Raw genomic sequence first — 13,039 nt, 5'->3', positions numbered from 1 at the left:
ACAATCTCCTTCGTCTTCTCCACATTCAGAGAGAGATTGTTGTCACTGCACCACCCGGCCAGGCGGCTCACCTCGCTCCTGTAGTTTGTCTCATCTCTGTTGCTAATGAGACCCACCACAGTCGTGTCATCCGCAAATTTAATGAAGAGGTTGGAGTTGTGTGACGGTGTGCAGTTGTGGGTCAGCAGAGTGAAGAGGAGGGGGCTCAGCACACATCCTTGGGGGGCCCCAGTGTTCAGTGTGATGGTGCTGGATGTGTTAATGCCGACCCGTACTGCTTGAGGTCTCCCGGTCAGGAAGTCCAACAGCCAGTTGCACAGAGAGGTGTTGAGCCCCAGCTGGACCAGTTTGTGAGTGAGCTGTTGAGGGATGATTGTGTTGAATGCTAAACTGAAGTCTATGAACAGCATCCTGACATATGTGTCTTTTTTGTCCAGATGTGTGAGGGCTGGGTGGAGGGCAGTGGCGATGGCATCATCGGTCGAGCGGTTGGACCTATATGCAAACTGGAAGGGGTCCAGGGAGGGGGGGAGGACAGACTTGATGTGGTGCATGACTAGCCGTTCGAAGCACTTCATGAGAATAGGAGTGAGTGCTATTGGACGGTAGTCATTGAAGCAGGATGGAGATGATTTCTTCGGGACTGGAATGATGGTGGTAGCTTTGAAGCATGTGGGGACAACGGCCTGATTTAGAGAGATGTTGAAGATGTCTGTGAAGACATCAGTGAGTTCCACTGCACAGTCTCTCAGTACACGCCCAGGAATGTTGTCAGGACCCGGAGCTTTGCGTGCATTGATCCTGCTGAGGGATCTCCTCACACTGTCCGGGGACAGCGTCATTACCTGGTCGCCGGGAGGAGGCGGAGTCTTCTGTGCAGTGGTGCTGTTTTGTGCCTCAAAGTGAGCAAAGAAGGCATTCAGCTCGTTCAGCAGGTGGATGGTGCTGTCACAGGTCTGTGGTGGGGGCTTGTAGTCCGTGATGGTCTGTATCCCCTGCCACAGGCTCCGAGTGTCTCTGCTGTCGCTGAAACAATGAGCTATCCTCCTGGAGTACTGTCTCTTGGCCTCTCTGATGCCGCGGGAAATGTTGGCCCTAGCTGTCTTCAGGCCCTCCTCATCTCCAGCTCTAAAGGCAGCGTTCCGAGCCTTCAGAAGTCTGTAGACCTCCCCTGTCATCCACGGCTTCTGGTTGGCCCTGACAGTGATGGACTTTGTGACCGTTACATCATCAGTGCACTTGGTGATGTAGGCAGTGACAGTGAATTTGCATATTAGGCCTCATATAGTCAAGGCAGAAAGTGATGCCCATAACCTCAGTGTTTCCATTAGGGTTTATGTTCAGTAATTCAGCTCGTATGTGCAAAGCCATTTCTCACAACAAAAATTGGGAAATGTCTGACTGCCTTTTGCTAAAAAGACCAGCATGATGCTAGATGACCAAGGGAGGCTAATTAATCTAGACATACTCGACATATGCTGGTGACCAGCAGTGCTGTGACGGTAGTCAATGATCTAATTTCAAGGTGCAGTGGATCAGACGAATGTGCTTTGATCTGCATTTCACACGCCATCAAGTTCTTGTACTATAATTAGCTCTGGACGCACTTGACATCTTGTAAAACTTTAGGGAAGTGCTGAGTCAGAAACGTGGAGGATAGAAAATGTGCACATATGTACCGCAACTCTCTCATGGACTCATCTGGTGTCACCTGTCATTGCGGAGTCATTCAGAACGAGCCCAGCTGTCAGTGCTGATACACGGTGGACGCGACATATCCCACAGCTGCCATCTCTAGGGACACTCACTCTTGGCTCAGAGATGAAGGAATATGCTTGAGGTTTCTCACAGATTGTGACAGGATACAAGGTGTATGGCGAATTGACGCTGTGGAAGAAAACTGCCTCAGCTATCCATCTGTTTCTGCAGGAGAGTACCAGTGAGCGACTCTAATCTTTCATCTTCCCCCATCTCTGGACATTTTTATCGAGCACATTCACTATTTTCTGATGCTAAAAGTGACAACTTTAGATTCTGTGTATTGTGAAGCACTGAGCAAAATCTCTGGTGACTGACAGTGAAGGGTAATTTATAGATGTTTTTATCAAAAGCAACAAATTGTACACTTATCAGAAGATGCTTCCTTCAAGGCAGCAGACTTGAACTCTAAGTTAACTGGGACTAGTTGCAAAGCTACAACAAAAGCAAGTGCTTTTACAACTGTACATTTTAACCACACAGTTATATAGCTGCTCCTTGTAAATCAGGCAGCTATCAGTCCCATTAAGAGACCAGTAACATCATGATCTGGCTTTGATGTAATGGCCAGGGATTATTTAAATACATACCAATTAGTACACATATACACTACTGTTCAAAAGTTTGTAAGAGCCCTGCTCAGCAAGGTTGCATTATTTAATCATAAATGCAGTAAAAGCAGTAATTTTTTAGCATGGAGTCTTAATATGGAATTGCATTTGAATTATATGAAAATAAAAATAGGTATAATGAGCTGCATGGAAAAAAATTATTTGCAGGCTGGATTTTAAGTATAAACTATTCATACTTCAGGGGTCAACTTACTATTTGCTGGCAGTTTGGGATCCTTGACTTATAGGGCAACCTTCGAAAACTCAATATGGTATTCAAACCAGGAACTTTCTGATTACAATCCTTAACTTGCATAGTTTATGTGACAGTTATTTTATAATCTCTGATACAAACAAAGCATGTCTCTTAGACCTCACAAAATTTTAAATATCATCCTTCCTGTGTTACATGTTTCACATTTTAGATAATTGTTTGTCATCATATTGAAGTGTTTCACCAGCGGTTGGTTAGAATTGAAGGGCATATTTGAGGGTTTCATGTTGAATACCTATTTTTGGTGTACACATTGGCCTCACTTCCAAGTGCTTATGTGCTATGCCTTTAAAAGGCAAAGCAAACCCAACACTGAGACGTTAGCTGTTTTAACAGGTCTCTGAAAATAATGCAATTAAATACCTTGCTAAGTTGAACAATCAAATCAGGAATTTTGTGATTGCTTACGCACATTTGATGACGTTTTTTTGGAAAATACTAATCAGTCTAAGGTGTTTCTATTCCAGCAATCCTGTTTCAGATACTACTCTGAAGGAGAGTTTCATAACAGTGTGCTTTTACTTATTTAATAAGCTATTTAAACAGCTTTCGTTAAAGTACTTTTTCCTATCCCAGTTGAAGTAATTTGTCAAGATCGCAGGGGTTTATGAAACCTGTTTTAAAACACAAACTTGCAATTTTGTTGTCTTCAGAGGTCTTCTAAAGCACTGAAAATGAATGAGAAGCCATTATATCACTACAAAAACAATAAGCATCATGTTTTAAAGAGATAGTCCACCCAAACTGGAAAATTGTGTCATCACTTACCCTCATGATGTTCTAAATCTGTGAGAGTGACTGTGTGGGTGTTCTCAAAATGAAGAACACTCACACAGTCACTCTCACAACATGAACATTTTTCTAAATATATTTTGTTCTATATAAAGTAGGAAAGAAATACAGGTTTGGGTAAACATCAGGGTGAGTAAATTTACATTAACATATTTGGCGTAACATTATCCAAAGTGAATTATATTGCATTCATTGTATACATTTTATCAGTTCTAGCTTTCCCTAGGAATCAAAACCATGACCTGGTCATGCTAGTGCCATGCTCTACTGTTTGGATTATAAATTAAATTCTGACAGAATTTTCATTTTGGGGCAAACAATGTTTTAAATCTGCATGGTGAAGGTTAGAATGCAGGTAAATTCATGTGATTTGGGAAAGTCCTCTCTTTAACAGATGAGGATGAGAGTGCTAAGGGTTACCAAGACCCAGCAGGACCGATTACTGAATTGTGAGACAAGCTGCAGATATAATTGCTTTCATCAGTTCCTCTCCTGCACAGGAAATGAATATTAAGTGTCATAACAGACTCAGCCAATCTGTCTCTCCAAAACGATCCAGTTCTTGCTGAGCTGATGTTCTGTGAGGTGTTCCTAGTCCAAAGACTGCCATGTCCCATAAAGAATACAATGATGTTCATCCTGTCAGCGATATGCTGACATTATTTGCAATCATTCTCTCACGGCACTGATAAGATTGATATTGGTGGAACAGATCTTTCTCATTATGGCACAGTTAAAAAGCATTCCTGCTCGACTTTCTTTGTCCTCTATGAAAACATATGAATTATTCATGCTTTGGCATTTGCCAGTAGACAGAATTGAAATATTAGTAACACTTTATTTTGATAGTCCACTTTAGACATTCTACTAACAGTAAGTAACTTCGCAACTACATGTCAACTAGCAGTGATTAGAGTATTAGTACTGTCTGATTAATAACGTCTAACACTGTATTTTGTACTGAGAGACATGTAGTTGCAAATTAATGAGAATTAGTAGACAAAGTTACTTATAGTTAGTAGAATTTCTAAAGTGGACTATCAAAATAAAGCTTAACCGAAATATTTATCCCTTATTAATTTACCTTGTTTATTTTTTGTCTTTCAGGAAATGTTCGAAGCGCTCTTCCTCGCATACGATGAGGGTGTAACATTCCAGCAGTTTAAGAGCTTCCGACGTGTACGAATCAATTTCAGTAACCCCAAAGCAGCAGCCAGCGCTAGAATAGAGCTGCACGAGACACCTTTCAGAGGAAAGAAACTTAAACTCTACTTTGCCCAGGTGAGAAGTGGCATCAGTTGCCCAAAATTTCAATAATCTCTGTATTTCTAAGAAGGGTACATTTACATAAAAAAGTACATTTAGGAGTGACATGTAAACAACAGGTAAACTATGCATTCGTCAAGTAATATGGTGCTTCTGCCTGATTAGATCTGAATTGGAGTTGATTAAACTACTATACGATGCTGCCCGAAGTGTGCAATTTCTCTGCACCAAATGGAATCACAGGTTACTAGAAAATACTAAAACTTTTATAGTGCCATGCTTAAACATTTTTTAAAAAATTTGATAGACAAAACAAACTAAAGAACGATAGAAAGATACTGAGACATTAGAGAGTCTGTTCTTTATGTACATTTGATCATACATTATGTGTATCGTAATCCTTCTGTAAATCATGTCAAGGTCTCTAACCCTTCTCAGTGAGCAGGAAATGAACTCATATTCAGGATTAGACAACTCCAGTAGGACAGAATCCACTGGCTGGAGCAGACAGCTCTGAAATAGATGCATTCTGATAGCTGGTATTAGCCGCTTACCAGAGTAGCTGCCCAAATCAGGCTGGCATGGTTGTTGCAAAATGACGGTTCAAAAGAAGGACATCTTGAATATATGATAGCAGTGTATTGCAGGGTTATTTGCCATTCAGAAGAACTGAGCTGAGAATTTAAAGAATGTAGAATTAAAATAAATTTAAATTCAAAGACATTCATGTAACTCATTTTTACAAAGCCTTTTCTGAAAGTACAAAAAAAAATTTTTTTAATAAAATTTAATTTTAAATAAAAAAAAAGCTTTGAATTATACAGATTTATAGGCTTTATGGATAGACAGAACGATAGAACGATAGAACGATAGAACGATACAACGATAGATAGATAGATAGATAGATAGATAGATAGATAGATAGATAGATAGATAGATAGATAGATAGATAGATAGATAGATAGATAGATAGATAGATAGATAGATAGATAGATAGATAAACGTTTGAACGTCTGAATAAATAAGCTTTCCATTGATGTATGGTTTGTTAGGATAGGGCAATATTTGGCCGAGATACAACTATTAGAAAATCTGGAATCTGAGGGTGCAAAAAAAAAATCTAAATATTGAGAAACAGTCCTTATCAATACATATCACTAATCAAAAATTACATTTTGATATATTTATGGTAGGAAATTTACAAAATATCTTCATGGAACATGATCTTTACTTAATATCGTTATGATTTTTGGCATAAAAGTAAAATCGATAGTTTTGACCCATACAATGTATTGTTGGCTATTGCTACAAATATACCCGTGCACCTTATGACTGGTTTTGTGGTCCAGGGTCACATTTGCTACACTGTAAAAAAAAAAAAAAAAAAGTTGAGCCAACTTAAAATTTTAAGGCAACCAGCTTCAACAGATTTTACAGTTTTCTCAACTTGTTGTTTTAAATTTATACAACAAAAAGTTGAGAATCTCCTACAAAAATAAGTTGAGAGAACTCAAAAATCTGCTGAAGCTGGTTGCCTTAAAATTTTAAGTTGGCTCAACTTTTTTTCTTTTTTTTTTTACAGTGTAATGACTTCTTGAGAAATATCTGGATTGATCCCAGCATCAAGTGTTCCAGTCAGGTCTTTGCTTGACTGCATCCTGGACTAACATACTCTCTGGCTTCTAGGTGCAGAATCCAGCATCCGAAGGAGACAATTTGCACCTGGCTCCTCCCCAGCCTTCCAAACAGTTCCTCATCTCTCCTCCTGGCTCACCTCCAGTTGGCTGGCAACAGATTGACGAGGCCACACCAGTTATTAACTACGACCTGCTTTATGCAGTTGCCAAGCTTGGCCCAGGTCAGTTACAACTCACCAGTCTTTTCTCTCAAACTTTGCCTTTTGGCACCATTATCCTGGTCCATCATGCACTGGTATGAAAGGTCATACCCACACCTGAACTCTGACGTTCAGGCTTACGTGCTGGGACATCACGTAGCATACTACAAATCCTTATCCTCTCAAATCAAGCACATCCATTACTCACTCGGTTAGCCATTGTCTTGAATTGTCCTCTTCACTGCAGTGCAGGTGATTACATCCACCATCCTGCTCCTAATCAATGCGCACTCTTCTTCGGCTGACCTTCAGGGGTGTGTATGTGTGTGTGGGCGACTCCTACTGTGCCCTACAGAGCGGTTACTGTAGTCAGTGCTTCTGGAGCTGTAATGTGTTTTGATTAAAGCTGCCGTGTAGATACTTCTGTTTATCTGGGTATTTGACAGTGCAGACGGGGGGCTATGTTTGGTATGGACCACACACACTTTCATACAGTGGACCTGTGAATGCCCTGGCCCTCATGGGAATAGCTCAGCCATCTTGGAGTAAATAAGCACATTACAAAGCACCGCTGGGTGACCTTTTCAGTGATTCTGGGTATCTCCAGTTCCTAATTAACAGTTTTTTTATAGCATCATGTATTAAATTACAAATGATGACAGTTCTTCCATAACATTATGTAACTGCAGTTAGGTTAGCCATAAATCATCATTGTCCTTGTCTTTCCATTGTCCACCACTAATGTGCCCTTACAAAAAAAAACAAAAAAAAAACACTGATGGTACTATGGTAGCAGATATAATCAATCATTTTATGATATAACCATTGTGTTGTCCAATAAGCCAAGTAATGCATGAAACACTTTATAAAAATCTTCTTTATGTTAACATTAGATGTGAAAGAATAGTTCATATGAACTAACAAATATTTTTAAAGGATTCATCAATCTTACTAAATGTTAATTTCCACACATTTCAAGTTAATTAAATTAATTCATCTTTTGCACGTGCTACACTGTAAAAGTTACTTCTTAATGAGTTTTAATTAATGTTTTTCCAGCAAAAATATCAAAAAAATTATTTAAACAAAATACATTTTCTTCAGATGCTTCTTCATAATTTATTAACCTTGTAATAAAAGTAGCATTAGATCTTTTCTTGTGTATTGTGACGTACATGCAAGTGAAACATATTATCATATGAATTTACATTTCATGCTAACAATAAGACTTTTTTACGTTTTATAGATTGTATGTTGAATATCTTGATGGCTATTTTGTCTGACATATATTTTCCCATGTTTTTAACTTGTTTATACCTGCCATTGCAATAAGAAAAAATAATGTACACTTGTATTACAACATTTAAATGTCCAAATATATAAATAGCAATACGGTCCATGATACTGACTTCACGATACGATTTTCTCATGATTTTTAAGGCAAATTATAAAAGAAAAGGTGTCCTTTTATTATTTCTCAAGACAAAATGCTGCACTTTTCTTTGTGAAACTGAAATATGTCAAAGTACAAAAAAATGTATAAGTGCAGCGCTGCTTTGTTTACAGCAGTAACCAAAGAAAACACTTCGCTTATAAATGAGCGAACACCAGACATGCATTGATATAAACCCCCATCACCAATTGTATCGTGATTTCTTTAACATCTCAACAGACTTGAATCGTCACGTATTTCTATCGATTTTCAACCGGCTCGGCGTGCATCGTTACATCCCTAGCTAAGATGGAAGAGGCCAGAGAGAGAGCTTTCCACAGACTTGCTCTTAAAATATCAGTCATGTATAATGCATCAGCACAGCCAGATCTGCCATCATTGACTCTTGCCTCATGAATATCATTCTTCTCCATCAAAGCTGTATCAACAGGCCCATGCCAGTGACCTTGTATAAATGACACAGACTGAATTTCTGCTCTCTGCCGATTTCCAATAATACTAGACAATCCCAGCCATCAGCTCAGAATTGCTCTGAATCCATCAGCCTTTATCTGCGGGGCTGGATTTTTCCAAATTCAAGCCAAACACATTGTTATTGTCAGTTACTTTCACAGCTGGTTTAGACTATCTATCTGAGAGACTTTTTTACCCATAAGAGTGCCATGCGGGTTCTCGTAATGCATCTAAATTTGTCTGTATTATATCACTCAGCCTGATCCATCTGCTGCCCTGGCAAACGCATCATCATCTTGTGTTCCAATCTAAACAGCTGCTCAGCACATTCGGCCCATCTTGCCTCATTTTGCAATCAAGCAGCTTTAGAGCATGTCGAGCATTTGAGTATATGACAGTACTCAGCCACAGGGAAACCAGGCCTAAAAGCTCCGCTTGGTAGTGCATCACTTATGGAACCAGGTCAATATTGAATGTCACCCTCTGTTTGTTTGGTCTATTTTTAGCTGACAGTGTAAAAGGCGTTTGGGGATTATGCAGTTGGAACATTTGAATTATGCAACAGGGCTTGGCATTATGGACTTTCAGCCATCAAACCCCCAAGGGATCAATTACAAAATCCTGTGAAAACATCCTGTTGAATTCTAAATCTCTCTCTGTCTAGCTCTCTCTAACCAAGTACGAAGAATGTGTAATGTGTAACTCTGATGGTTTAACCTATATTATTTATGTAATGGAGTTAAGTAACGTGTAAACAAATGAGTCATAGCTTATCAGAGTGTTACAACGCTTACTCTGTTGTTCAGAGAAATATTTTACATAGTTAAAAGCTTTTACAGCTGTGATAATATGAGTCATTGTGAGATGCAAGGCTAACATGCAGATGGTACAACCAGATCTAGGACAATGAGATGATAACTCATTGTAAGTCCAGGCCACATATCACCTGGACCAATACAGCTATACATTTGTCCTTACGAAATTCCCAGGTTCACCACAACTTAAAACATCAGAAAAATTATTTTTACTTGTCCCTTAATAAAAAAACAAAACTGACAACGGGAGTCCAAATAGTTGCAAATTTGCACCAAAAATACAGTTATGTATTGTTGTTAAGCATATGAATGAATTTAAATAATTAAAAATCTACTTTTAATTTAAAATAAGTTTAATTTTGTACTTTAATTTCTTCATTTATTTTTTAATAACTTTTTTTTTAATGATTTAATAATATTTTTTACATTCATTCAAACATGAATCATGAATGCCCCTATTATGGATTTTTGAAAATGACCTTTCATGCAGTGTGTAACACAGCTCTAAGTGAATGAAAACATCCTGCAAAGTTTTAAATCTGAAAGTGTATAAAGTTATTGTCTCTCAAAAGAATGAGTCGACTGAATCATTGAAACGAGTCGTTTTTAAAGCGAATCCCAAGCCGTTTCATTTTGACGTCAACATGAAACATTAGCATATTGCCCGCCCACTAGTTGGTCTTTTTGCATTGGTCTGAATGAAAATGCAAATTCATTTTTTGCCACTAGGTGCCCTTTTGGAGCGGTAAAAATAGCTGTTTCCCATGTAACGCTGTACACAAAGCAGTACTGCGCTCACAAACGCTGCTTTATCAGGCATTACAGGCATGATGAAATGGAAATAATACCAATTGGACCAATCACCGCAGATTAGCGTCACACAAAGGAGGGGTTTGGAAAAATTAATCATTGAGCGAATCGTTTGGGAGTCTTTGAGCAGGTAAGGTAAAAATAAATGCATATTATAAGACAATGAAAGTGTTTGTTTTTTTTTACCTTCCATGCATGCCAACCTGTTGTTGGGGACTCCCAAAACCAAAATATGAACATTTCATTACCCATAATAGCGGCACTTTAAATCATTTCATATGTATGGCAACACTGATAGCATCTCAAGAACATGCACAGCCCCAAGCCAAGGAAACATAAGGAAAATATTTGTAGTAAATTAATTTATATTTACATATTTATATCTGAATGAATGTCAGTGAAGAAAGATGACCTCTGCAGAAACTAAATGTTCATGCTAACCAGCAAAAGCTTAAACACTTGATTTAGCTCACCATACCACAACATGCTCACCATATCGCGCTGTTTTACATCACAGTGACACATACAACGCTTACTATTACACACAGATATATAAACATACACAGCAGTGCTAGATTTGTATCAAGTGGCCATATCCCCTCAATGGCTGCTGGGAGGTTGTGTAAGAGAGTCATTCAGAGTTGCATAATCCCAGAGCGGGACATTGAAACCGCTTCACTTCTCTGGTGGTTTCACTGCCTGTTCTGAGGTCAGTCAACCAGGAGTGTTAACACATGTTTAGGGCGAGATGAGAAGCCACAGACTGGCATTAGAAAGAATGGTTTTCAATTTGTTTATTTGTCAATCTCTGCTGATTACATAATGCTGATAAAATGCTCGTGTTTGTGATGAATTTTGTGCTGATGGAAACCACCTCATTCATTTGCTGAGTAGGAATTAATTTTTAGGACATGACAGAATACCAGTGCTAAAAAATTTTAAGAAATTCAAATCTATTGACTTTTTGACTAACAACCACACTAAACAACATTCACTTGTCACATTTGCAAAATGAAATCAACACCAAAACAAAATTGTCTGAGGATAAAACGTCGCATTGAGTTTGCTTATGTTATGCTTGTATAAAATCAATCTGAACTGAATTACGTGACAGGAGATCACACTACAGAGATCAAGCTGGCATCTTGAGACACATTTAACAATTAATCATCTGCTTTAAGTCCTTAAGCTACTAAATCTAATGTCAATTAAGTGTGAATTTAGAGAACACTACATTATTGTTATTGATTACCACTTAATTGCCTGACAGAGGAATCTAAATGAAGAAAGAGAAGCACTGAACCGAGTTAAACAAGGCGTTATAAGTCACTACAGTAGACACAATGAGATGTATGTTATAATATTTTGTTCTAAAATGGAGAGGAAACTTAATTTCAACCTAATGACCTAAAACGTATCTTTCATTAAATAATATAAAACAACTAGGAATTAACATAATTTAGTTACATATGTTTGCTAAAACATATAAATACAAGAAAAATGCCACACAAATGTTCCTTGAGCATTTTTGAATTTCAGAATTACGAATGTTTCAAATTTAGTGAAGTTTAAATCAGAGATGCAAGAAAAAGCTTGTGCGAACGCTTGCCAAATGAATCGGTAAACTAAATAATCAAATAAAAGACATGAAAAACATTGTTGCCAACAAAATCATCACAAAATGAATATTCCATATATTGCCCAGCACTAATTTCAGTATTCATTTTACATCCCAGTCCGTTTGACTAAGACCAAGTGGTTGTATAAGAGTTGAATTGGAGCCTAAATTAATCTGAGATGTGATTTGTGTTCTGACGTTTCATTGCCTTAAACTTTCAGTTTTGACCTTGTCTGCTCACGATGGGCTTCAGTCACAAAGCCAGTGCATGTTAATAGCAATTGAAGGCAATTAGGGAACAGAGGAGACGGTACAAACTAGTGAGCAATCAACAGCACTCAAGTGGAACCATGTGGCAAGCTAAACAAACAGCCCATTCAGCCCAGGCACCTCAACTGCGTTAGACTGCTGTCGGATGGCAATAATGACTGTGGTTGTTGTGGAAGGAAGATTTTTTTCCATTGTTAAGCGTGTGTTTCCATACACACGTTTGTGTCGGAGAGGCTGCGTTTCCACACGGCTCGCACTGAAATTGTACAGTACAACAATACACACTCCAGCTCATTAAAGCAAAGCGCTTTTGTTGTTCCCTGCTCTGTTTACAAGGCGCATACCCAGCCGCTTCACCCTGAGAAAGCAAAAGCACTTAATGAAATATTCCTGCTGCATCTGTGGACGCTTATATAACAGAGCTGGAGCCAAGAATGTGTGATGTGCATGGCCCAGAGAGGGTTCTTATAGCTACACAAAGCACAAGAACTATGGGTAGGATCACCTGTGAACCTGATCTGATACGTTAAGAGAGTTTACACTTTAACCTTGTGCTTATTTCAGAGCTCAAACTACGTATGTCTCTTTTTTCCATAAATGTGCTGAGAACTATGTTAAGCACAATAGTTTCTTCCAAAAAAAGGGTCAGGTGTCCCACTGCCATTTAAAATACTTGACCCCAAAAGTATGTTTTAGTTCTGATGTATATTTTTGAGACAATCGCCTGTGCTGTAAATGCCATGTGACAGGTTACTCTGGAAGCACATGCAAATGATTGCATCATGACAGATGGCTCTATGAGAACACAAACAGTTCCAAACCCTTCACTGCATTCTATCCTGAGCTAAAAGGTAGCAGAAATTCATTCAAAAATATTAATTGTATGCTTTTAAGAACACTGCAAAAATAATATTATTAGTAGTAATAATTTTTAAAAATGAAGTATGATGAACTAACAATGAAGATCACATCTCTGGCAGCGTTCATTGTGGTTAATTTTATTACACTACTGTTTAAATGTTTGGGGTCAGCACGTTTTTAAAAAAATAAATTATTACTTTTATTCAGAAAGGCTGCATTAA

The 13,039-nt window shown here is 38.3% G+C and overlaps 1 protein-coding gene across 2 annotated transcripts in view; it reads left to right on the top strand.

Moving 5' to 3' along the window:
* Positions 1-13,039, top strand: part of LOC306844363 (calcipressin-2-like) — a 66,677-nt gene that overhangs the window by 47,713 nt on the left and 5,925 nt on the right. For both annotated transcript variants that reach the window (XM_079376441.1, XM_079376442.1), the window contains 2 exons: positions 4,543-4,716; positions 6,388-6,559. In XM_079376441.1, the coding sequence (XP_079232567.1) occupies positions 4,543-4,716; positions 6,388-6,559 (346 nt within the window). The remainder of the gene's footprint in view (positions 1-4,542; positions 4,717-6,387; positions 6,560-13,039) is intronic.

Source organism: Barbus barbus (assembly GCF_936440315.1).
Source record: "Barbus barbus genome assembly, chromosome: 24".
NCBI lineage: Eukaryota > Metazoa > Chordata > Actinopteri > Cypriniformes > Cyprinidae > Barbus > Barbus barbus.
Note: the sequence above shows the minus strand (reverse complement) of the source record. Positions and strands in the feature narration are given on the sequence as shown.